Source organism: Plodia interpunctella, chromosome 27, assembly GCF_027563975.2.
Source record: "Plodia interpunctella isolate USDA-ARS_2022_Savannah chromosome 27, ilPloInte3.2, whole genome shotgun sequence".
Classification (NCBI taxonomy): Eukaryota; Metazoa; Arthropoda; class Insecta; order Lepidoptera; family Pyralidae; genus Plodia; species Plodia interpunctella.
Window position 1 is genome coordinate 72,782 of NC_071320.1, and position 26,785 is coordinate 99,566.

At 40.0% G+C, this 26,785-nt stretch overlaps 1 protein-coding gene across 7 annotated transcripts; it reads left to right on the forward strand.

Annotated features, from left to right (window-relative positions):
- The first annotated feature begins 722 nt into the window (after positions 1 to 722).
- LOC128681477 (uncharacterized) lies at positions 723 to 25,814 on the forward strand. 7 transcript variants are annotated; one of them, XM_053765398.1, is made up of 24 exons: positions 723 to 862; positions 1,767 to 4,216; positions 4,419 to 5,513; positions 6,275 to 8,650; positions 8,827 to 8,881; positions 9,813 to 9,867; positions 9,975 to 12,949; positions 13,650 to 14,084; positions 14,310 to 14,402; positions 14,816 to 15,082; positions 15,519 to 16,251; positions 17,250 to 17,340; positions 17,976 to 18,511; positions 18,966 to 19,106; positions 19,318 to 19,380; positions 20,072 to 20,179; positions 20,536 to 20,640; positions 21,167 to 21,314; positions 21,916 to 22,002; positions 22,517 to 22,618; positions 22,848 to 22,921; positions 24,197 to 24,327; positions 24,643 to 24,732; positions 25,162 to 25,814. In XM_053765398.1, coding segments are annotated over exons 1-24 (12,234 nt in total). In that variant the 5' UTR covers positions 723 to 839; the 3' UTR covers positions 25,163 to 25,814. The 7 variants fall into 7 exon arrangements, with proteins under 7 accessions (XP_053621373.1, XP_053621368.1, XP_053621369.1 ...); XM_053765393.1 differs by having other exon boundaries at positions 24,197 to 24,323; XM_053765394.1 differs by having other exon boundaries at positions 22,848 to 22,914.
- The last annotated feature ends 971 nt before the right edge of the window (positions 25,815 to 26,785 follow it).

Sequence of the window (26,785 nt, forward strand, 5' to 3'; positions counted from 1 at the left end):
TTTTTATAAATGCATGGAAGTACTTCGGAGTACCTACTAATTCCATGTATACATGTCATAATATGCTTTTAGTGTTTAAGGTCATTATAAGAACATCATATTGTAATGTTCTTATATCTGTGGGTAAGAGCACTGATTTAGAAGGGCCCCGCGTGCGTTTAATAGCATTGGGCCCTTTCTAAATCTATAGTTAAAAATACTGGCCCGAATAGACAGCGGACGTGGGTTAAAATCCCGCTCGATTATAGAACCTTTTCATTTTATTTAAAAAAATATATATATATATAAAATCTACTTGGCTCATTTTTCAAGTCAAGTTGCGCGAGCATTATTGATAGAACGGTACCGTTCTATTAATCAATTGGTTCATAACGACCTCGACGACCTCGGTGGCGCAGTGGTAAAAGTTCTCGCCATTGAACGGAGAGGTCCCGGGTTCGATCGCCGGTCGGGTCATGATGGAAAACGATCTTTTTCTGATTGGCCCGGGTCTTGGATGTTTATCTATACATGTATTTGTTATAAAATATTAAATATTTCTATTCTTCTTGATTTTCTTTTAATTCTTTTAATTCTTCTTTTCCTCTCGCTCGCTTGCTTCTAGTAGTCTGCGACAGCATTCGAGGCGCGTCCGGAAGACCAACGAACCATGGAGGCAGCATAACCTATCAGAGAGATCGTAACTTTTTCTTCATTTCAAAGTGACAACGTCTCGCTGAAAACAAAGGAAACTCGTTGTCAATGAACTACGAACATTGTGAAATAATTTATTTGTGTTTGGTATGAATTGTTATTTTTTGCTATATCATGGTAGGTCGGCGTTTGCGAATACATAGCAAATGTTATTTTTCAATTTTTTATGGTAAGTCATTCTTTAAACCTATGTGTTGTAGTAGGTGCAAGATCAGTACCGAAACCAGTATATATACTGGCTTCAACGAACTGATAAACAGGTAGATCTAAAGCTTGAACTTAAATGCCAGGACCGATATCTGAGGAGGGACACTGATTTTGTCAATTAAGAAGCACAGCAGGTGCCACAAGATCCTAATTATTCGCATAGGCTTTGGAACAGAGTCCTATATTCTGAGACCAATAACATAATTAGCTTTTCTTTTCTATTTTTCTTTTCTATTACAAAAGCGGCCAGGGGTCCGAATCTGCGCAATAAAACTCATGAGAGCTCTACTGAAAAGAAACCCCGTCATTCTTACAACAATAACTCCCGGCTTCCTCTGCATAAATTATAAATATTGGATTGCTGATGATCGATCTAGTCAGACGTGATGTAGTCAGCTCGTGCAGGCAGACAGATACGACGGACGTATTCCGTGTTTCAAAAAGAAATAGTTTAGGGGGACACGGACAAAAGATACGGAGCATAAGCTTTTTTTTTTAAATAAAATTTCTTAGTATAATTTGATTTATCACAAACGATGTGTGTACTTGTCATTGGTGATTACATTATAACTTAATTTCTTATATGTACTTATTTATGTTGAACGCTGTACGTATTCACTGTTGATGTATCTGAATAAATAAATTTTACAGAAATCAAAGCCTCCGGTGTGGCCTGACATGACGACTACTAGGCCATAGAGGTCGCAACAATCAATTTTAAATATATATAATCGATTTAACTATAATCCTCCGTATAAATTCACTTTGCACCTTTCACGTTTCTGTGTCTAGAGTCTAAACCGCCTACCAGCTTCTGACGTGCTTTAAATAATCATATCTCAATCGTAATGAATTGTCTCTTTCAGGTTATTTTATCTAATGGTGCTCGTTAACGGCTACACTATATCTAAAAGTGACGCGAATGAAGACTCGACCAGGGACTTTGTGGACAAGCTGCGGGAGGAGGAGTGCGCGGGGAGACCAGCCCGGCCGCGGCGGCACCGGCCGCTGCCAGCCCGGCCGCTGCGCTCGCCGCCGCCGCCCAAGCCCACCGCCGCGACCACGGACTCTCCGAACGTTACCTCAACTATATCCTCTAGATTTCAAAACTTCTGGAGGAGATTCCACAATAGAAACAAGATACAAACGAGAGACAAACGCAAACATTTTAAACGCCTTAGATTCGAGATGCAGACGACGCCTGCCTTGAGTGATAGTTTTGGTGAAGATGAAATTAGCCTCAACGAAAAAAGCAAGCGAGAAGCGTCGACATTATTAGGTGATTTCTTTAAGCACCCAAAAGACTTTTTCTCTAAAACGAAAAACAATCCGTTGAAATATTTTAATAAGACCTGCTTTTCAATGTCCACGCCAGCATCGAAGGAACGTTCAAGCATAATGAATACGGCATTGATTACAAAATCGACAATCAGCAGTACTGTCGCGATTCCGACAATCAGAAGTCTTGTTGAGAATCCGACACGCAGCAGTCTTGTGGCGACCACTAAAACGACTTTCCCTGCAAGTCCGGGGAATGCTGAGTCTAATTCAAGTAGGAAGATGCCAAACATAACCACATTGGATTGGGGCACGGCGCAGCTTGAGACGCTTCTGGATAACATTAAGTCGCGGGCGTTGCAGATCCTCGTGGACCAGAACCCGAAGGTGACTAGTCTCGTCACAACGTCCGTGAATGCGATCAGCTTCGATGTGGATCCCAACCTTCACCATGTCGAAGGAAACTCGGCAGCGACCCACTCGGAGATGAGAATCCGAAATGCGATAATGTCAAATCTTACACGATACACCGAAGCCACGCACAAAATTGTCAGACGATCTACAACTGAAGAAATTTACACGATAGCCCAAACGGTAGAAGATTGCCTGCAACAAGAAATTAAAAATGTGTACAAAAAGCTTAAAAACAAGGTGTGTCAACATAGTCAAAGTAAAGTGTGCACCAAACCGACGACTTGTAGTGAAGATAAATCAGATAAATGTGTTATATGTGATAACGCCGCGGCCGCTCCCCCATCGAAGCCTGATAAAACAAAGACAACTACTACGGATTTGAAAACATTACCATTTAATGATTTAAAAACGAATGAAATAAAAACGTCGAATATCACAACAAAAACACCTCATAAAAAGAAACATAAACATAAAAAACATAAATCTCACACCAAACCTGTGACTAATACAAAAGCTAGTATTGCTGCTTCACCTACCAATCCTGTCGTTCCTGCCAACCCTACACTTGCTACCTTTTCTGGGCAGACAATCCTCCACTCAACACCGAAACCTAATAAAAAAAAGACCACTAAAAAAAGACTACACACCAAAACAACGAAAACCACAAAAACTACTAAAACCACCAAAACCACCGTCGCAAATAAAAATAATAATAATATGGAAAAATCATTGCACCATCGCGCAATCAAACCCTCAAAATTTCGCAAAAAGAAAAAAAAGGTGAAATCGTCTCGACCGCCGAGCACCGCTACCACTAACGTCGATGACGTCACACTTCTTGGCTTGCTCGAGCAAATGTTGGCCAAAACCAACGAAGACAACGTGTTGAGATTACTTACAACACCTTACTTTCTCCATCCTAAGGCAAATTTGGACAGACTTTCAAAAAGAAACATTGAGACTTTGTCGGACTGGAAGTTGAAGGAACAGGTGCACGACTACAGCGAGCTGCTGCCCGTGATGGACTACTCGTACTCGTACGATGCACAAGACGATGTAACCACAACCACTCCCTTCTTAGACACACAGACTGTTAACTTTGAAAGCATTAGTGAAAAAATATCGTACAATGATTATGTTAACGGATATAAATATTACTTAAAATACCAAAAGGAGATGGATTTAGATGACGAGAAGTTCTCTCCGATGGTGCGGTACCAGGCGCACAGACACCACAAGGTGGACGACATCGGCAAGTTCATCCTGCGCAAGTTGCCGCAAGTACGCATCGCGAGGAATATTCTCGACGAAATCGATATTGAAGATCAAGATGTCTCTACCAAAAGTGAAGAGTCTTGGTTCAGAAAGCACTTCTATTTGTTTGTGGATAGCACCCCGAGAAAGTTTCACACATCTGAAACGGTAGCTTTGAAGTCAGGGCAGATGAGGTCTTCACATATTGAGCATCCGAAACCAGCAGAGATGTCAGAGTCTCCGTTCTCGGATCACCACCAACTGGCACGAGTGGAGCACCGCCAGGAAGCACCCGTCAACCTCGATCAACTCGCGCGGAACCTAGAACATTACAAGAATGCCATCGCAACTTCATCTGTGACTCCAATAGGTGAGCTGTCTTTAAAATTCACATTATAAAAATGTTTTTACAGCAGCTGCCTGTTTATTATTAAATGGAATTGAGTACATTACATCACTAGGTATAACTTAACGCCGTTTTGCACCTGAGTTACTCCTTGTATCTATTCTAATAACACATGTACGGGAGGGAAGATTTGTAAATAAATATTAACTACACATATTGTTTTCAGTTTCAAATTTAATGGACGAGTTGGAAAAAAAATCGGTTATACCAGCTGAGAACGGTTTCATTATAAAAATGATCGACATACTTCTTGGGGGCAGAGAAGGTCACGCGCCTAGGAAAAGAAAAGAAAAGATGACGTATGACCAAGTTGAACAAAGACTAAAGAGGGACGCACAGCCGGCCAACCAGAAGGAAACCGATTTGAGATCTACGACGCCAATGAGAGCCGCCATTAAGCCTAATAATGAACACAAAGATAAATTGAGCAAACTCGGTATAGTACAAATGGTTGCACAACCCACGACGGTGGTCAAAATACAAGGCAAGAAAGAAAATAGGTTCAAAACCTTTATGAAAAAATTTAAATTTAGAAAAGATAAAAGAAATAAAGCAAAACGAAAAATAAACAGAAACAGAAGATTCGTGCCTTTTAAAAGGTTAAAGGAAATGTTCTTAGGCAGTTCTCCCGAAAGGAAGATGATGAATGACGAAATTAAATCAGTGAGTGACTACGACTTATTAACGTCAGAAATAGATACATTCAAGGCGATGAAATTCGACCGCATGCCCAGAATTGAAGAAATGCGCAAAGAAATAGCTAACATTTCTGACGAATTCTTAATGGACTTTAATTACACCGCCCGACCAGCCGCCCACACCACCCCTATGGCCGGGGACGGCAGCGATCAGGTCTCCATGGGAAACGTCTTGGGAAATGATAAGGACAATACTCCGGAAAGTGCTGACATCCTTGATATGAATAACGTTAGTGATATGGCTAGTATTAGCACCGACGTCAAGAAAATGACTATTACACAACTTGAAAATTATCTTTTTGGCAAAACTTCACCAAAGGTGTATGGTAATTCTGTGAAAGGATTTTCACAACAACCGCCAAATAGTAATTCTATGCAAAGTACTTCTACAGAGGGACTATTCAATAATATCCCTGTGGAAGGTTATTCCCAACAAAATAATAGTCAAATGAAAATTTCAACGGAAAGACCATTTTATAGTAGTTCTGTAAAAGGTTCTTCAGAGCAGCGACTGTTGAACGACAATTCCATGAAAAGTACTACACCAGGAGGCTTGCAAGATAGTAAGTGCCTTGTTAATTACAAGCTTTTAGTTTTAGTTTCACCTGCCCCTGCCCCCTTCACATTATAAAAAACTTAAACTTAGGTTTTTATTTAGCTATAAACTGGACATAAATGGGCATTTTGATTGCGTTGACTTGACAGTTTGATTTTTCACAGCTAAAAGTACTTAGTAAAGTATTTGATACAAATTTCAACTTAATAATAATCAAAACGTTCTGAGATTTTAGATTAGGATATGGACGGATAGACAACAAAGTAAACGTATAGAATAGTTTTTCGAATCCATAATTTAAGAAGTTATCATCATCATATCGAGTGTGTTATTGCTAACACTGGTATCAGATTTTATTCAAGTCGCTTAAAGGGATCTGACATGACTTTTTACGACTACTTACCGCCATCTAGTGGCAGGTAGTAGCATACACACCAGGGAACTAAACTGTCGACCAGTGTGCAGGTTTCCTCACGATGTTTTCCTTCACCGGAAGCAAGTGGTGGTCTATGAAAACTACTATTATATGAGTCAGATTGGTATACAAATTAATATGGCACGAGTAGGATACGAAACTGAGACCTTTCAATCTACAGGCGGGCGTACTAACCATTACACCACCACCGCTTTTCATTTAAAAAGTCATTTGTGTTAGTTATTAACTTGTAAAGAGATGTTTTAAAAATATACTCATAATCCATATAGTAGCACCTCTAATCGTAAGCAGTATAAGACTAGAAAAACGAATTAAAATATTTACATCCACAGTGTCCAGCACGAAATTGTCAAAAATTCTTGAGAAAGTTATTACTGATGCTCTAAGTAATCAAAAAGCTAAGGATCAATCGGCCGAGGAACTATCTACAACAATGAGCACTGAACCTACTGAGGAGGACATAATAAACACTCTCCCGGAAAACTCACTGGACATAGTTCGAGACGAAGTGGACAAGCTTCAAAACAAGCTTATCATATACGACTCTCTTGATCGATTCAAATCTTCGTCACCACATGGAAGCAAATCCAAAAATGTGAAATCCAATGCCAAAGCAGGCAATAGCAGAGTAGTCGTGCCGCAACGAATAACTAAAGTCATGTTCCGCCCCGTTCCGCCCAAAAAACATTTCAATCAAACAGTTACCACTAATACTAATGGAAAGAAAAAAATTGCAAGGTCAGTGTTGTTTAGGAAACATCCTAAAATTGAGACGACCAACGTGGAAAACTCAATCGAATTTCCACATGTACAGAATTACGATGCAAAATATACGAAAAACTCTATACCATTTAATTCCAATAATAGAAATTCGAAATTTGTCACTAATAAAAAGAAGCACGCTCCAAGTCGTAGCTACAAGTCAATGGCAAGAATCAGCAAGTATTCCGTAAGTCCGGATCACTACGGGGACCTGCTGTTGTGGCACGGTGACATTCTGCACGCGGACACCGTCACAAAGAATAACTACTTGTTGGATAACGTCCTGCAGTACACTACCCCCAGCGCGGCTCAGCTAGCAAATGAGGTGCAGGACATTAAACGGTTCATACAGCTCATGTCTAGCTCACCTGGAAACCATCTAGGTACTACAGAACACTCAACATTTAGCATAGACAATGCGAAAGATCATTATTTAGTAGGCGAAAATGAAGTAGTTGACCTAAATATTCCAAAAATTGACACAACCACAATTCAGTCCACGACAGAGGTATTACAGACAACGCCTGTCGCACTCACTGAAAACGAAATTGTATTCTTGGGAAAAGCACAATATTTATCAATCAGCAAAGGTGAAAACTTTGATTTAGAAGCTGAGATAAGTAGCTCTGAATTGCCAGATATCAAAAATACGGAATGCAAATTTACATCGATAGCTCACAAATACTCAAGATTAAGTTCTTATTCTAACTGGACCGACTTGCGCCCATCGCTTCTGAATACGAACATGCTTCGTACGCACACGAAAGCTTGGATGAAACGCACAAATATAAGTAGCACAAAAAAACTTCTCTATTCGTTATTTACCCCAGATAAAAAACTTAAAGCCACGTCAAAGAAAGCCCGAGCACAAAAAACGCAGTCATTTACACCAACATCAAAGATGAACCGAGCTCCTATACAATACTTCACTACTCCGATGCCGATGGACTCTCGTGACTTCCAAGAATTCCTCAAAGAGTCCCAACTGGACGTAGGCTCCGTGACAGCACCCATCGCTGATGTAGACTCCGTGTCGACTGCCAATAAACTAAGCATACCAGATTTACCAGTTTCTACTAACAACAATATTACTCTAAAAGACATTCCTAAAATAGCCGATTTTAGTAACACAACAACTTTACCAGATATGGATTCTTTAGCAAGTGTAATTAAAAAGTTAAAAGCAAATGCTGATCACGTGCCTCCAGCAGCTGTCAAGGTCTTAAAACTAGCTAATTTCACTGGATTCACAAATAACCTATTAGTAACAGAAAGAACAGGTCATATTGGAAAAAGAGAGAAAAAAATAAAGCAACGTGGAATATTATTCGGTAAAAAAAGAAAAGATTCAGAGAGCGATGAAGAAGAAGATACAGAAAGGGGTACTGATGTAACAGACGACGACGGTAATGTGACAGAATCTGACGAGCATGAGTACGGGTATACAGGCTCTAATGAGATGCCACATCAAGAAATAACAATGATGGAGATGCCAAAACACAACAATTTGTTGTATTTATTTATTCCTGGAAACGATAGTGGATCGCCGAAGGCATCGACGACGTCGAAACTTTTCCCGACCTCCTCATCGATAATTACATCAGAGACGTCACCAATAGAGACGTCATCACTAGAGGCGTCATCAATAGAGGAGTCAACAATAGAGACGTCGTCAGTAGAGACGTCGCCCATAGAGACGTCACCGATAATTACACCAACGCCGAAGGCACCAACGCAGACGTTATCAACACCAATGTCTCCAACACAAACGTCGCCAACACAGAATGAGTCGACTCAGGCACCAATCACGATGGGTCTAGCGCGGCAACAAACTGCAGACAAACTGTTGAAACAATTGGGCCTCAAACAAAAGAGTCCGAAGAGAGTACGCATCAGCTATCACTATGACATAGTTTATGAGAATAGACCAAAGAAAATAAAAGGTGGTAAGTGTAAATATTTGTAAACGTCACCCCTCATTCACGAGCACGAGCGATTTGTCTGAAATAAGTAATTCCGTGGATTCGTTTTTAATGCCAAATTCAAATTCAATCTGTCCCCTCATTATTTTTCTTCATTTGTATTAGTATAGTAAGTGCGCTTCACCCGCGCGATGTTCCAGGCGCAGGCGCGGTCCACGAAGCAAAGAGGTCGGGGAGAAGTGTCCATGACAGTGAGTAAGTTATTTGAACATAATTATAACTAATTTTTCGAATAATACAATTTAAAGATTATTTTCAGTTCATAAATTAATTATTTCATTGAACATAATGCTCTTAGCTCTTTATATATATATAATATAAGTATAAAACACATGTGCTGGTGAAAATATAATCACACTTTGGATTTGTCGCTAACGGCTGGCATTCGGGCAAAGCTGGGGCGAGTGGTTAGTTTATTCTTCTTCTTAGCGCATCGACTCGACGAATCATATTACTGAAGACCATGAAGACGTCACCGATTCAGCATTAATTTAGCATACTGAATTGTAAAAAAGTATATTTTTCATATATCCGCAACTAAAGTAAGGCCCTATAATATTTAAAATAAAGTATCTGTAAGTAGAATTAACTAAAGCGCAGCATCGGAAAGAATAATTGTATTTCCAATCCGCCAGGTCGACTCGTGACGTCACTGCAACAGACGCACTACGTATACTTGGAGTCTGAGACAGAGAAAACTTTACACATCATCATAAAGTCATATCATATTGTCATATTATCTTAGCTATTACACAAATACTTTATCATATGGCTAAAGAATCTCACGTCTATGGTTTTCTTTGTCTTTGATTCAAAGCACTAGTAGGTCACTAAATAGTCTATTGGACGGAAATTCATGCAGTTTTCATACATAACTAGCCGCGCCTCGGGGCTTTGCTCCCACATGAATTTCGGGATAAAAAGTACCCTATGGTTGTTATTCCAGGTTATATTCTACCCGTGTATCAAAATTTCACAACAATCGGTCCAGTAGATTTTGCGTGAAAGAGTAACAAATAAACATCCTCACAAACTTTCGCATTTATAATATTAGTAGGATTCTTGAGGATTTTGTTCGAAGTAAAAACATTGAACTTATTATTAATATAACAGAACAAATTTTCAGCAGGAAAGCGGTCGCTGCTCGTGAAGCAGTGATCACTGAGAAGCACGCCGGAGTGGTATGTGAGATTTATAATTATTCATTACACAATGTCATCAAAAATAATTATAATTAAATACATTTAGGTTTTAATCAAACTAATTCAATGTCTATATTGGCTTATAGGAAACAAAATCGAGACGAAATACGAAGTCGCAGATGGGAAATAACAAATGGATGCTTATAAAAAAATCGAAACGCCAAGCCTATCCGTCCACGCCGCGCTCGCTGTTCAAACGGAACCTCGGGCCCGGGACGTACACTGCACAAAACGTTGCCGCATTTGAAGTTTACCTCGACGTTCCTCAGACCACGCCTTTGATTCCTCAGATCCCGCATGAGAAGAACGCAATCCAAGTACATATAGCGCTGCCGCAGCACCAAAACTTAAAAAGGCATTTGAACCCTTCTCAAGCAATATTCAGCGCCAAAATGTCAGACCCTGTTAATTTAGAGTACCAAGTGCCAGCTATGGATGACAAAGTATTGACTACTGAGGGCGATACTTATTTATCGCCAGGGTTGTACATGGTAGTTGACAACTATCTTCATTCTGGAGTTATTACGCTGAAGCCAGTGATGTCAGATGTACCTGTGCTGAAGGCTAGACAAGCCGTCGTTGAACCTTTAAAAAGTACAGCACCAAAATGTGTCACTACAAATAGTGTAAAAGATTTGAAAAGAGTTACACTTAATAAAGATTTCATAGCGGCTATTAATAAACATTTGGTTCAATTATATGATAATTTCACATCTCTCAACAACGCAAAGAAGAATATTAAAAAAAATAGTATAAATGATGAAAAACCGGGCAATAAAACCGACACAAAACGCACACGTCGTAATATATGGCCTTCTATGAAGGAAGTTTTTTTAGGTGATCGTACGTGCAATTGTCACTTCAAGGCCAATCATACATTGTGCCCGGCATGCGTCGCTACTGATTCTGTTGTCGACGAATTAATTTTCGAATTTAACAATTTAGCCAGTTTCTTGAATGATCATTGCACGGAGATTCAAACATTCTTTTGGATGAATCCTACCGGAGGCAAAAAGCTTTCGGATTCAGTGCATAGATTGGACCGAATGTTAAGTGATTACTATAAGCGAGTGAACAAATGTCAAGGCAAAACGTGCCAGGCATTTGCAAGCTATCGCTCAGCCAGGCGAGCACTGAATAAAGACACAGGCACAGGCTTACGACCTCAAGATGTACATACTATCGCCAATAATTTAGCGAATTTTTTTAAATATAGAATACCTTATGATGAACGCTTGAAGAAAAACTGTCAGTATCTTTTCGATGTCGTCGACTATTGTTTACCTGGCGTTCTTCGTGAAAACTCTGAATCGAAACAAAGAAGAGCAATAAGAAGTTTTCACCCATTAATATCATTTTTTAAAAATAACGGCAAGACAAAAAGTAGTAGCCAAAATTATAAAAACCCTAATTATAAACGTGAAGATCGTAAATTAGACATTTCATCTAGCGCAGAAGAATCAGCTTTAGGCGATAGGGATGACAACGAGGACAACGATGGTATGGATACTCCGGATGAGGAAGCAAGCCCGATGGCAACTATGGATCCCACATTAAACGCGCTCACTCACAACCTAAATGAATTATTCGTATTATTTAATAATTTAAACGAGACAGACACAGACTCACTCCTTAAATTAGAATCCCAACTCCGTCATAATAAAAAAGAAGAAAAAAATAAAAACAAGAAAAAGAAAAAAAATAAATTCAGTCTGTTCAAGAAAAGTAAACATAAGAAATTAAAGTCGCCTGCGTTTACGACTTCTGAAGCTGTGAGCGAGGCGATGTTGTCACAAGAAACTGACAAAGCCACGACACGTGCACTCAGAGTGATCGTGTCCAACTTGAAGGAGACGCGGCCTGCGCTGTACGTGAAGGTGGACACGATCCCGTCGCCCGAGCTGATAACCAGCGTGCCGGACTTCATGCCGGCTACTCTAAAACCCATGAAAGCGCAAGTCCAAGCCCAAGTTCCTCCATGTCCTCAGTGTTCTTTGCCTCCGATTCCATCTAAATCTGAGCCTTCGTCCGAGTCGGATCAGGTGGACGTGACAAAACGGCCGACCAAGCTTAAATCTGGCGAGTGCATCATATTTGAGGAAGGCTGTGGTGACCAAAGCAATTTCCTTCATAAAATTCAACAGTTATTGGGCCGCTTAATAAATAATACGAGGAGTAATTTCGATCAAAACTACAGTTACCACAAAGCCCGTGTAGCTAGGACACCAAAGTTTGATGAAGGAGACAATAAAAGAGCAATTAAAACCTTAATCATTACTACAAATCCACTAATAAATGATATTTTTAGTGCAGTCTCTAATAACACACAAGCAAGTTCTGATTACACGTCGAAGGGAACTAGAGTCGTGACTACCTTGCCAACTGACTCCGTGTCCTCGCAAACATTTGGCCCTGAATCCAGCACGCTATCCAACCCCGAGTCCACCACGCTTTCAAGCCTCGAGTCGACGTTGTCTGCTTCCGAGTCTCCGGCGGCATCGGCTTCCGAACCGACGGCGGCATCAACTTCCGAGTCCACCACGCCAACTAATTCCACACCGGGGGAAATATCTAAATTTGGAAATAAAATAGAAGCAATTTCTAAATCGACGAATATTGACTCCGATTTAGTAACAAAATCTAATTCTATAACTGTTTCAACAAGATGCCATAATGATGATCCAATTTTTACGAGTCAAAAATTACTAGCAGATATAGAGAACATGGAAAAAATTACTAGTCATAAGGCCGATGGAACAGAACGCGCTGAAGATGTGATCACCGTAGCTACGCCGACAGACTTTCCGACCATCATCATTATTGATGATGGGGCGATGGACGTTGCTACTCCTAGTAGTAATTTCGAACCAAGAGAGCTATTACTGTCAATCCTGTCGTTTGAGAAAAATAGATTAAACGAAGAGTTGCTCAAGGTGCGTGGAAGTAGATCTGCGGCCAGAGGCCAGGGTGGGGAGGAAGGTGCGAAAGGATTCAAAATATCCACCAGTTCGGGTTGCAAATCTAGTGGACTCGAAGTAAAGATCAAGCCATGCCGTATAAAGTAAGCCATATTTTTTATGAATGTAGAAGTTTTGTATTATTCATTTAACATTGCTGATAAAGTCACATAATTTAAAAAAACTGAAATACACATCAAATTTAATAATTCAATAACGGGAAATCGTTTTAAATCTTCTAATATGATGGAGATACCGATTTGGAAAGTATTGGACCTTAGCACGATAAATCTCCAAACTAAAATGACCATTCACGGTCTGGTCATCGGCGGAACCAGACTTACTGTGAAGTCACGTTTAATTACATTCCCGAGTCAATGAGGCTTGTATAACGGTGTACTTGTTAATTCATACATTCCATTATTGCCGATTTAAAATGGTCTGATTTCAATATGCCTTTTGAGCTTTGAAGCTCGAGCTCGAACTTAAAGCTCTAATGATCTCGTATTCACATGCTGAGTCTAATTCTAATACGCAAATCTGAATCTGGATTAGAAAATCACCTCGTCTTTATATTCGTTAACATGTATATTTCTTCACTTCTTTGACTTCTTACTTATTTTTATAACTACATTGAAGATTAGATGTTGCCCGGGGCTTCGCTCCCGTCCGAATTTTGAGATAAAATATAGCCTATAGTCTTGATTACAGTACTTTTCTAATAGTAAAAAAAATTGAAATCGGTACGGTAACTCACAAACGCTTACATCTTTATAATAATAGTATAGATAGTTAACGTTGCAGACTCCCGGACATTTCTGCAACCTGTGGCTATGACATCATGGAAGATATTCATAAGATAGGGAGGAAGATCTGCAAAAAAATAAAGAAAATCGGAAGATCGGGTGACATATCGACAATTAGCCCGGCAGAGGTGAAATATTCGACATTGCAAATGAAAGCAGAGAACAAGGTCAAGGTCAGTCACGAGACACAGAACGACGCGGAGAACAAGGCGCGAACTAGTCGCGAGACACAGAACGACGCGGAGAACAAGGCGCGAACCAGTCGCGAGACACAGAACGACGCGGAGAACAAGGCGCGAACCAGTCGCGAGACACAGAACGGCGCGGAAGAAAAGACGCGGGACAGTCGCAAGGTAGAAAAAGGAGGGTTCCATATAGATTCGTGTCCAGGCCACAGGAAATCCTTCAAAATACAAATCTGTGCAGGAAACAGGTAACAGAATACACATATTACACTATTATTTGTATCTATTGTTACCACACAAAAGTTATAAAATTACTAGAATCTAAATTCTAGTAGAAGTCACAAACACATGTCACAAACAAACAAGTACTTTCACATTTTTAGACATTGGTAGTCGGGTCCGGTCCGGAGGCAATAAATAAATAAATATGGCGCAAATCAACCTTTAATAACCTTGTACGGTCTCGGTTGCAGGACGATACAGGACGACGTGGGAGGGTTCAAGATCGACACCTGTCCCGGCGGCTCCACTGGCTTCAAAGTTCAGTTCACTCCGACGCCTAAAAAGTACTACTTAAGTCAATTTCCATTCTTACTCCTGACACTGCCCGTTCATGTATATTTCTGTGTTATTCAAATTTTTTGTCTGCTTTTTGTTTTTTTGTTTGAATTTTTTTCTCAAGAAGGCGAACAATGAGTCTCGGAGTCACACAGTCTCTTTTTGTTGAGCCAAAATACATATTACAACTAATTTTACAGATATTTATATTTATGACACATATTTTACGATAAGTATTTAGCGGATTTGATTAGAGAATCATGACATTAGGCAAGAAGATTAAATAATAAATAAATGTAATGATACAAAACAGTAAATATGTAAGACATATCAAAATGAAGCTAATTTCGTGGAAACCTCGGTTCGTGAGTTTAGCTCGCACTTGACCGGTTTTTATTATTATTATTCTTTGTCTTTGCAGAAATATTTGTTCTTGCAATAAGAAGAAAGATGGATACGACCTTTTAAGGGATCTTAATAAAATTAGGATGAAGATTGGTAAGAAACTGGGCATGGAACCCTGCCTAAACACGGGGAGTGATCTTCCAGAGAAGCGAGGCACCAAGTCCAAGGAAGCGGCGTGGCACAAGGTTCGGGCTTACCGGCGAGTGGGCGAAGAGGTCACTGAAACGACAATGCGCAGCCTCGACACAAGCACTCTCGCTCAGAACATAGACAAGAAAATAATGTAAGGGTTTTTATACTCATTCCTTTTTATCAAATAGTCGGTCAGGACTGCAGTTGACAAGTAGCCCTCGCTACTGACGTTAACTGTAGATATGGCGAGTAGGGCGGCTCACGAAACAAAGCAAGCCTTATTGAGGCAGATCAGTGTCAATGCCGCGTTTTGAACCCATGATGAAGCGGTTCCGCAATAGTTCCGCTCCATTCCAAACGGAAAACTAAATAAGCTCCGCTCCTTTACGTGTCATTCGCCATATTTGTATATGGCGCATCTATATAAGGGTTCCGGTTTTACCTTCGGCTATGAGAACCCAAATACACAAGATAACTACCAAAGCTAGTAGTTAGAATTTCATTCTAATTTGAATCTCTCGAGTACCCGACACTGATTGTGTCGACAAAACACTTTTCGAATCTTTACTTACTTTTTCCCTCAACAGTAATACTATACGTTATGATTTGAGAAGCTCCGCCACGTTGTCTACCGTGATGGACAACTACGATATCATCAAAGAATTCGGAAAGTTGACGAAGAAGCTGAGCTGTGCTCTGGGCTGTAAGTCGATGCCGGGCGACATCAACGCGACGCCGGTCACAACAACATTAACGCATTCTAAGAAACAAAAGCCAAAACAGGAAAAGAAAGAAGGCAAGAAAGTTGGGAAAACTGAAAACACACCACCAACAGATACGAGTACGGTAGAAAACGCGCCAGCAAGCACGCCAGATAAGGCGCCAGTTAAAACAACTGACAAGACGACATCAGACAAAATGACAGAAGATACGTCGAAGGACTCATTACCGGCAGGTGATACTACAGAGAAATGCGTTGAGAGAATGAAAGAAGTAGCAAAGATAAAAGCCCTAGATACACACACCCATACCACAGCGGCTAAAACAAAAACGACAGTAAATTCAAAACTAACAACCGAGAAAAAAGTAGTGATGAAAACAACAGATTTAAAGACCTTAGCGAGCAAAGACAACGACGATGATACATTCGTAGCTTCAAAAGACCCCCTTCCAGTGAACAACAGGGACTCTGAAACGGGAGCCTACCTGTCATATCAAGACTCGCAAGCTGCAGGCGAGGAAGTAGAGGATGCAGTCATGCAAGACGATGATTACGAAGGCAATACAGTACCAGACAAAGAAGCAAAGATAACAGTAAAGGTAAGTAGCTACGTACCTAGCATTAGTCATTATCTCAACGACAAGTCCATTAAACAGCTTACTAAACCAAGTTGTGGATTAGATATTCTCAATATACAGGGTTACTGGTATCTAACGCATAACCTTCAAAAGGCGCATAAGGTACATATACATACACTAACATCTTTTTGGTTTTATAAACCATTTTTAATGTCGTTTCTATAAAATGTTTACTCTAAGTTCGCTACCGCTACATAAAGCTACTGTACTGTCTCGTGTTGCTTGGCTAGTTGTGTAGAATCGCAAAGTAGATTGTATTTGTTTATATGAAAAAACGGATCACGAAAAGTCTTAGAATAAAAGTTGCTTGTTTTGATGTACCCAAGTAGTCTTTAGGAGGCGTTTGACACCAGTAACTCCGTATATGACTGTTGAGGGCATAGTCACAATGATATTTGGCCTTTCTTTTTTAATAAGCTACACTTTTTCAATTTTTGTAGGTTCAAACTATTATAGGTACTAAATACGATATATGAGTTAAGATATATCAGTGCATGTGCTCTAATTAAGCTAATCATATTGGACAAATTTTGAGTTTTGGTACATAGAATCTATGTCTTTCTCTAATCTTTGCGTTTTCACGGTTGTTTACGGCACAAGTGAGTAGGCAATTATTTTTTAGACTACTCAACTTTTAATTCGACATTTTTGCGACCGCTGATTCAACGGTTAGGCGTGTTCTAAGTTTTCCGAATTCCCAGTTTTTATACTTATTATTATTAAATTCACAAAATTACGAAAAAAATATGAACAAATGGTGGACTTAACGATTTATGGCGTTCTCTACCAAATATTGTGGTGCGATAAAATGCAACTAATAAATAGAAAACTTACCACCTACATAAACTAATGATACAAAAAAATATATAATCATAAATACACAAACATATATGTGATAATGTGTTCCTCTACGACTGTTTTGTAGATAGATATCAGTTTGAACAAGTGGTTGGTTCCAGGAGTCCAGGTCGACCAAAGCGGTGCAGACCACGACCGCGCCCAGCCAAACCAATGCGGAGGTGAAGAAGATAAAACATGACCACCACAAAAGTAAATTTAAGTCATTGTCTGATGCAAGAATGAAGTAGCACAGTAGGTTTGTAATTCGGTTGACGATCGTTGTTTAAAATATAGTGAATATATTGGGCGGTATGTAATCATGTGAACTCATTTAGAGAACTGTAGAATAGTTGATTATAGGACTGTTGATGCTCCAAAGGAACAAATAAAAAGCTTAATGAGCCATGTTTAATGGATATTAGTAAAAATACTAAGTAAATAAGTAAAACAATTCTTTTATTAGCACCCCGGCCTCAAATTGAGTGGACACTGCTCACTGACAGAGATAAGTATAACAAGTCGGATACCTAGTTGAATTAATGTGACAACTTCAAAAAAAGGTCGCAGCCGTTTTGAACAACACCGCTAACACACACCCAGGAAAGTGTTAATTAATTGAAATGTGAGCTTTACATCGTAGCTCTGTAGATATCATTTATATTGACGACACGACAGCTGCGTCAAGCTGACAGCGAGCCTTCTGCTAATTTCTTGTCAATTTAAAGTATGTCTTCAACGGGCGCATTTAAATTTTCATGAATGTTATGACACTTAGATGAGCTGCGGTGTAACTTGAATTCCTATCGACATTTGTATAAAAATTAATTCGTTTGATTTGTTTCAAGAGGCCTGTGACGCCCATTGCGTATGCGACCTCTCGGGGACTATCGAGCACATGCTGTCACTGCGCCACTCTCTGTCTCTCAAGGACTTTGAACAATACGTGCGGAGCCTCGACTGTTATAGATATGCGAAAACGCCGAAATATTTCGTTGCTTCCCAAGATAATCCGTCGAAGAAAAAAAAAGTAGGTGGTGCTTCCCGAGACAAGCCACCAAACAAACATAAACAATGCGGTATTGGCCCAAATAAAGAGCCAAAGAAACACAAAAGTTATAATAAAAATAAGTTAAATTGGCGTTGGATTACAAATGGAAAAACAAGTGATGGTGGTGATGGCAATGAAGAACCAAAAACATTACATAAAGATACAATTGATAATGTTTTGGTAAATTTTCTTGTTGATGATGACTTTGAGAAGTTTTATAAGGGAGAACATGGGATTTACAGAACTGAAGAAAGTAAGAGAAAAAGAAGGACCGTTGATGAAATGGATTTGACTGAAGAGTTGACTGATCTGCCGCCATTGCAGTCGGGACCGGTAAGACTCTCATTACTTATCATTTAAAAACAATATCCAGTCTAGTAATACTTTCGAACGTTATTCCCTAGGAATAAGTTTTTTAGCTAAAGCCCTTGTTCTTCGCTAAAAAGTAGGCCTACACTGAAGATTTCCCACCATGGCTTCAACTGTCCATTTTCTCAGACAAAGCAGAATGCTTAAAAAATAGCCAATAATAAAAAGTAGCCTATGTTACTCTTGAAAGTTATGAGCAGTTTTGGATTTGGATCAACTTGTATGATACCTATATTTTTTATTTTGTTTAAAAAATGAATATGGATTATCATCATAAAACATCCTATGTGGATTGTTTAAATGCTGCAAATTTCTCTGCTTTGTTACAGCAAATGCTGAACTCGCAGTCTAGTACCTTGAAATTTTATGAAATTCCACGGGCACAACTGGTGTAAAATAAAGCATTTTTTTGTACTAGAATGAAGTTCTGACCATGGACGGCGACTCCGTTGTGCTCGAATGCAGCGAGCTTTTAGCCAGACATGACGGTTCCGATGAGGGCGTGACGTGGAGCTCCGAGCCAGACCATCTGATGCGGAGGCCCAACGTGAAGATAGAGGTAACCGTCGATTCTAGTTTGTTGTCAAATTTGTACGGAATTATGTGTAGATTTGTATCTAGGACATAATTCCGTAGCTCCATCTGAGATACAAACGTATCTACCTACTTCAGGGGTGAGCTATCGCCGCCGGTTGAAAAAGGGAACAAATTACTGGAATTACTTTGTGTTTTCGTCCAAATAAATATATATCTATATATTATGTTTCAAGGGGAACGCACTCCACATCGATAACGTCCGAGGAAGCAACGCAGGCTCCTATGTCTGTAAAGAGGTCAGTCATTGGCATTTTCCTTATCCTAATTTAGAGCTATGCTCCTAATGTCTATAAAAAGAATGTAACACACGCAACGACTGTCTCACCAACGTTAATGGAAATGGGTACGAATAACGACCAGACGATTTAGTTATGCATTGCAAGTTTCCTCAAATTCAAATTCAAATTAAAATCATTTATTCAGAAATTAGACCTTCACAGGCACTTTTTCTCGTCAATTTTTATATTTATAGTTATTTCTCACAAGCTACAAACTACTGGCATTTCGGAACGACCACTGCTGAGAAGAAATGCCGAAAGAAACTCATTTGAACAGTGTTGGTCCCTATCATGCCAGATCGGCTTACCATTATTGTTTCTATACCTCTCGATATTTTCCTTCACCAGATTGGTTTAACACGAGTAGAACTACGACCTTTCGATTATACTCTTGATAATACAACCTGTTAACGATGTACAGGATATACTGACAACTGGATATCTACTACTGCTCCAAAAATATTTATTTATTTAATGGTTCGCGTAGAAGGAGGCTTACACCCCGCAGTTGATGATGAGAATGAAGAATAACTTGGCGCACAAGTACACTATAATCTAAAATAGCACATATGAGTAGTTAGATTTTGTACCAAGGCAGTGGAGCCGGGGGCGCAGGCTAGGCTAGATAACATAAGAGACATTATTCCAGGGAGACCGGATCCGCAGGAACGCCCAAGTGACTGTGCTGGCGCTGCCCACCTTCGTGATCGTGGTGTCGCCCATGTATCTGATACAAGAAAAAACCTGCACTTATAAAGTTCGTATCTCTTCAGTGGTAGCAGTCCCGATTTATGTCTGTTCAAATCAAATTTTAAACTTAGTCTTACTATTTTACTAATAAGTTCTTTCATTATTAGGAAACCTGGGCGTCTGGTTTCCGTGGTAGGTACATACATATAGGTTTAAACATATAAATTATCCACGAAGTCTGCGCTTTAAAAGCTAAGGCAACAGACGGATGGCGTGAGGGAATAAGAGGTTTATTGTGTATTTTGTTCAAGGATATGTTAGGGATAAAATATGGCCCTCACAGCCAATATTTAATAACAACATTCCCGAAATGGGTTGACGTCAGGTAGGAAGTTGGTAACATCACACACATGCAATCCGCAGGATCTGAGAGCGATACGATCGCTGTCATCTGCGATGTCGCAGCTGGTCTGTCCTGGCGGACACTGCGCCGTCGCCGTGCACGATCCGAACTGCCTTCGGGATGTGGTGAGTATCTTTATGTACGATTGCAATCAGTCTACGCCGGTCTGATAACTGTTCGGCCTGCCTGTTGTACCTAAGCTATTTTAGCCAAAAGCTTCTGTTTTTATTATATCTCTCATTTTACTCTGAGTCGTTAAAATTCATGTGGTAGAGTCAGTATTCTGTACAACTCCAAATGGACGAGCGAGAACTGTAATTTATACTTTGAAAGTTATGATTCATTTCTACGGTTGTCTTCTTTCTCTGGCGTGTCGACGCCATTTCAACGTTGATGTTTAAATTTTCCCACAATTTTGTTTTTCAGTATTACAAAGATTTTATTATAGAGCCAAAAGTTTTCTGGTTTCGCCACTATTGGCCCCACTCTATCAAGGATGTCATACTAATTCTTTACCTTTTATGCCCTCCTCGTCGGTCTGACTTGTGTTGAGAGTGAGTTGACGGTTGTCATCCACGTCAGAAATCACGCGGAAGTCTCGCTTCAGGAATTTACTGAGCGGAGAATGACTGTGTTACTGGAATATTTCAGAATGACGGCTGCATGTTGATCCGCGCCATCGCGTCGCTGAAGGTGGAGGTGCCGGACGTGGCGTGCGGCGCGAGCTGCAAGCGCGACCTCATGACGCGACTGGTCCGGCTGGCTGTGGAGGACATGCCCAAGATGATCAATGTCGACGGTGAGTCTACCATGCCTCAATCAAGATAACAGAAACGTATTAAAGTGGACGGATTCTGATTTCTTTCGTACACCGATAATCCGTACGAGCCAAGACCGCCATAATCGATGGTTTTGCTTGTGTTCAAGCTGCGACTTTACTTGTCTGTCGATCTTGGCCTCTTAACTTATATTATACTAGCTGTTTATCCACGGCTTCACCCGCTTAAATGTCCTCGAGAACAGTTTTGTCTTTGAATTAAAATGGGATTGGAATAATTGAAATAAAATATCCATAGTGTATTTTAAATACACATAGGGATGTATGTATTTGTTTGTGTGTGTGTCTAGTGTTTTTATTGCAAAGTTTTTTTTATTAGCATTTATTGCCACCCATGCAATTAATAAGTACTATCGTGCGTCACCTTAAAACACACACAGCGCCATCTAGTGTTTTTAAAATTAGCGTCACCTATATAGGTTTTTCGCTAATCCCACGGGAGTAATAGTATTTTCCCGGTTGAAAGGTACCCTATGTCCTCCATACTCTTAGTTATATAGGTTAGGGATTGGAATTTCTATAAGTTATATATTCAGAGCTAAATGTATCGAGTTTGTTACAGTGTTGATACAGGGAGCTGCGAACAAGACGCTGCTGCCGAGCTCTAGAGTCGGGCCGTTCGCTGTGACGCGCAAGCTCAGCAGGAGAGGTGAGGTCTGCTAGCTCTGTTAGCCGGCTCCTGACTTTCTGCTCTAACCTAATAACAACAGTAAATGTTTGTAATACCTTAATAGTTGCTTAAAGTATGTATAAAAGTTTATTTTATCCTAATAGGGTCGCGATTATGCGATATCGCAATACGAGTATGTGATAAAAATAACGTAGGTTTTTTATCACATATTGATATTATCACCATAATTGTCACTCACAATAGTCGAGTCATTAAATAGGTGACCAAAATGTATATCTTGATCTCTCTCTTGATTGAAAATGTATATTAGAGCTCCTCCGTGCTACGGAAGGCAAGTTAAAAACCCGCCAATCCGCAATGGGTCCTCGTGGTACTCCATATCCACCCAAAAGGAAGGCCAATGCCCCAGCAGTGGGGAAGTTACAATGGTTGACGATCTAGAACACCTGATGCAGACCCTGATGGTCCAGCTAAACTATATATATACATGTAAAGTATTATTTTGTGAATGAGCAGAGTTGCCGCGTTGCAGGTATCCCCAAGCGCCGCGGCCGAGAGCTGTCCCCGGGTAACGTAGACGTGACGGTGAGCTGCCAGCGCGGGTACCAGCTGCTGCCCAGGCTCAAGATATGCGGTCAGTCTGACATGATTTTTTAGAGATACCTTCTTTTTGCATAATTAAGTTTTATCTCATATACTTAGTGGATGCTGACATGCTGTACCGACCCCACATAAATTGGGATAATGAATTTCGCATAACTCTATCAGACATATTGTCAACGCGTACACAAACGAGCTTTTCAATACTATTTAAGTTAATGCTTTTCAATCATATTAAGTTTATTGTTTTGTTCAATTTTCAGTCGCGGATATTTCTTCCGCCGACAAGACGAAGAAATACTGGAAATCGAGTCGTCGACCGACGCGCAGGTACGATGTACGTAATGTTAATAGTTGACACACTTGACTTGAAGACGCAAAGCCGTTTTGCTTTATACTCGCTAAAAACGTATGAAACAAAGGCGTTGTGATGCATATTGGCAAAGTTCGTGCACGCGGACGCGTACCAGGCTTGTATGACTGACAAAAGGCGATGGTGGAAAAAGACTAAGATTTTTACACAACAAAATGGTGTGAGTATACCTTAGACTTCACGGCACGCTTCTTTGAAATCTTGAGCATGATAATGAATGAATGAATAATTTTTATTTCAAGTAACCAGGACTCATAATCAAGATAAAAAGCTATTAATAAATAAATATGAACAAATCGCACAGATTGAGTTGTTATGAGTTTCATTGAGAAGGTTAACATAAAGCCATATCATAAACATGGAGAAATGGAGCCATTACAGCCAAATTCCAGCTCGTTTACGCTATTCTACCCAACTGTAGTCAACGACTATCAGGGCCATGCCGTCGGCATAAACCATTGTTTTACAATGTGGGACACATATGCAGCAGAGGTAATTGACGTATATTGTGAATAATGTTGGCTCTAATATGCGGCCCTGAGGAACACCAAATATGAGTTTACAACCCTCACTCATTGTATCTCCGATAAATAAATGTTTGTGAAAGTGTGGTTACAATTGGCCATCTTTAAAAAAAAGCAAGGGCCACACTTCTAACGCCAATCGCTTCCAGTTTTTTCAGTGGAATCTAACTTGAAACCGTATTAAAGGCTTTGGAGCGCTCTAAGAAGGCACCTAAAAAGTCTGTGGGGTTAATGTAATCTGAAACACAATTTACTTATATTGTTTTATGAATAAATGAACTGTGAATGTCGCGAAAGATCTGTTGAAACACCACTTTCGTATACAACTGCTATGATTCATTTTACGTTGATAAATCTATTTTTAAAATATATTATTTAGAAAGTACCTATATGCGGGGTGAAATATAACCTACCGGCTGCGCGCCGAGGCTTCGCTCCCGTGTATATATTCTACCCGTGTACCAAATTTGAGAAAGAGGAACAAACATACATATTAAAAAATGTATTCTTGCCCCAAGTATTAGTAGGATTAGTAGAATGTCCTCCGAGCTCTGTATATGGGAAATATGAAGAAGATTGCTCGTGTACGTGATGGTGTGATGGCGTCGTAAAAGTCATGTGCCAGATGATACCTAATCTGACACCAAACTCGATCAGAGAGCGTGAAGAGCCAACAAAGTGAGTTGTGACTTATAATATCAGTTGGGATTGACAGTGGTGGTGGTACCCTCCGTGTGGGTACTGGGCGGCGGGCGCGGCGGCGGCGAGCGCGTGCGGCGCGTGCGCGCTGTGCGCGCTCGTCGCGCACGTGCTGGCGCGCGCCGAGCGCTGCGACTGGCCCGGTCCGTAAGTTCGCCTTTTGTTCTGTCTTTGCATATGTCGATGATGTGCGCCTCGACGTCCATACCGTGTTAAATTCTACCCGAATACCAATTTTATCAAAATCCGTCCAATTAGTGAAAATGTAACGAACACATACATCACAATGGCCACCTATATGAACTTTTAAAGCTTTCAAAACAAAATAATGTAAAATATATAAATCGGTGAACTCCTAAACGGTTAGATGTACGAACATACTTTTATTTCACGCATTAATGGACACGCCTGAGGACAATAGTTTGCACAAAGAAAGTAATTTTTATAAAGAACCTTGTGTAGATCCGGCCGGCAACCGTCGCCCCGTATCTCCGTCGCGCGTCATTCTCGCTCGACTTTTCAAACGGTCCCTCTCCGCTTTCAGACACACTGGTGAGTCGTACATCTTTACCCTTCTGAGTATCACATAGTGCATAGCTACAATACAAGGAGCACAGACGTCACGTGAAGGGGCGGGGATCGTTTCATTTTGGAACAACGGAGTTATGGAGGAACCGCTTCCCCACTCGTCTGCCTCAGCCCCGCGTATCATCACACAACTATTGTTATGCCAGCTACACACTATCGCTGACGCCGAAGCGATTGAATAAACATTGCGTAATTAGTATGAGAGATTCTTTTATTTGCAGCGATTAAAACCTTGTAATGTATGCCGAATCCGCCAAAGTTTGACGAAATGTTCAGCGATAGTGTACAACCAGCGTTTAACAAATAGCAATAAGGCGCTTCCTGTTGTTTTTGTACCTTTCGTCGCAAACGTGGTGCTTTATTTATTCGCTGAGCGCCTCTTGTCGTTCACAGACTCGCAGGAGACCCGCGCGTACCCGTCGAAGCCGGTCCCGCCGCCGCTGCCGCCCATAGACTTCGACTGACATCTGCTTCACATGAAGGTTTTACAGCCTGACCATTTTTTGCCACTTTAGTGGTGGCGCTACTTACGTTCTAAGTAAGAAATTTGCTTGCACAATAGTTCGAGTTTGTACCACGCCCCAAATGTTTCTTGTCAGCAATTCTTCGTGCCCACGACGAATATAACCAAGGAGCGTGTAGCCAAAGGAGTTTACAAATTGAAAGACAACGAGAAAAAGGATCTGTGCACGATGCGCTTAGCCATTGAATTTGAATAATGGACCGTGTTCCTCTAGAAATAAGACATGCTGCAGCAGTCAGTTTGTATTTTTAAAATTCTAGGTATGTTATTTGAAAATAGTTCTACCTCTGGAAATGAGATGTGAATTTATTTGAATCGACGTACCTATTGTAATGCGTCATGCACAGAAACTGAAATGTTCGGCGCGACCGTGTTTGATATTATATGTACTTAGTTTGGTATGTAAGAGTATACGTTCTTTTAGATATAGCGTTGGTTAAGAGGCCTCTAGTCGCTATCTGTATTTTCTAAGTGTTATTTATTGTGTAATGTCGTATTGTAATAAATGTATTTAGTATTTTAACTGTGTTTTATTCCCCTTTTGCATATAATAATACTAAGTAAAAATACTTAAGAATTTTTATGATTTATAAATCGCAGTAGGTTGTTCAAACTGTCATATTTCATTTTATAATGTGTATTGTATTTGGTACTTTTACCAGGAGATAAAGGATTTTCACACTCGTCTCACCTTCACTATGTGCTGTCACACTGGTTGACGGTGACGAAAGCTATATTAAAATATAATTGATAAGTTTTTAAAATGGGGGCTCCGCCGCAGAGCACGACATAATAATTTAACCTGTTCATACTAGTGTGCAGGATAGGAAGCCCCTTTCCTTACTATAATTCAAGTACTAAGTATTACTTCAAGTATCATCATAAAAGTACCTATGGGTGTTTATGGTTAAAAATTTTATTAACAACACGGGTAAAAAGGAATAAAACAATCATGCATATGTACCACAGTATATTATGTAAAAACTGCTAACATGGATATACAACATACATTGCGTACAAAAGCTAACTCGCTCTCTCACGAGTAACACTCATTCATACAAGTTGTTTACGAACTATACATTGTGTTACATTGTGCGATGTATTCATTAATTATTTTTATTATCTTGGGAAATTCTCGATTTTTGTTATATTGAGATACACGCACGACAGCTTTTTTATTAAAAGTTACGAAAATTTCTTTAGGTTTCTCACGTGCATTCAAAGGTTTCTCGCACGTTTCTCATTTTATAGCAAGGTTACATTTCGCGATCATCATCACATGTGAAATAGAAAATACAATCCGCCCGTTGTCATGGCGAACCTTTGGTTATGCTTGAGATGACTAGGCGTGATAACATCACAGGATTATTCCGGCGTAAATATATGTATAAACCATGGATTTAGTAAGTCTTCGTTGTACACAGTACCTGCTAATTCCATAGTACAAACCTAGAGCGCCGACACGTGGAGAATATCAACAGTAGATGACGGTTT

Coding starts and splice junctions, on each gene's coding strand:
- LOC128681477 (XM_053765393.1), top strand. CDS start 840: ATGTTATTTTTCAATTTTTTATG. Junction 18,512..18,965: donor CGCCATTGCAGTCGGGACCG/GTAAGACTCTCA, acceptor TTTTTGTACTAG/AATGAAGTTCTGACCATGGA. Junction 22,619..22,847: donor GCCCAGGCTCAAGATATGCG/GTCAGTCTGACA, acceptor TTCAATTTTCAG/TCGCGGATATTTCTTCCGCC.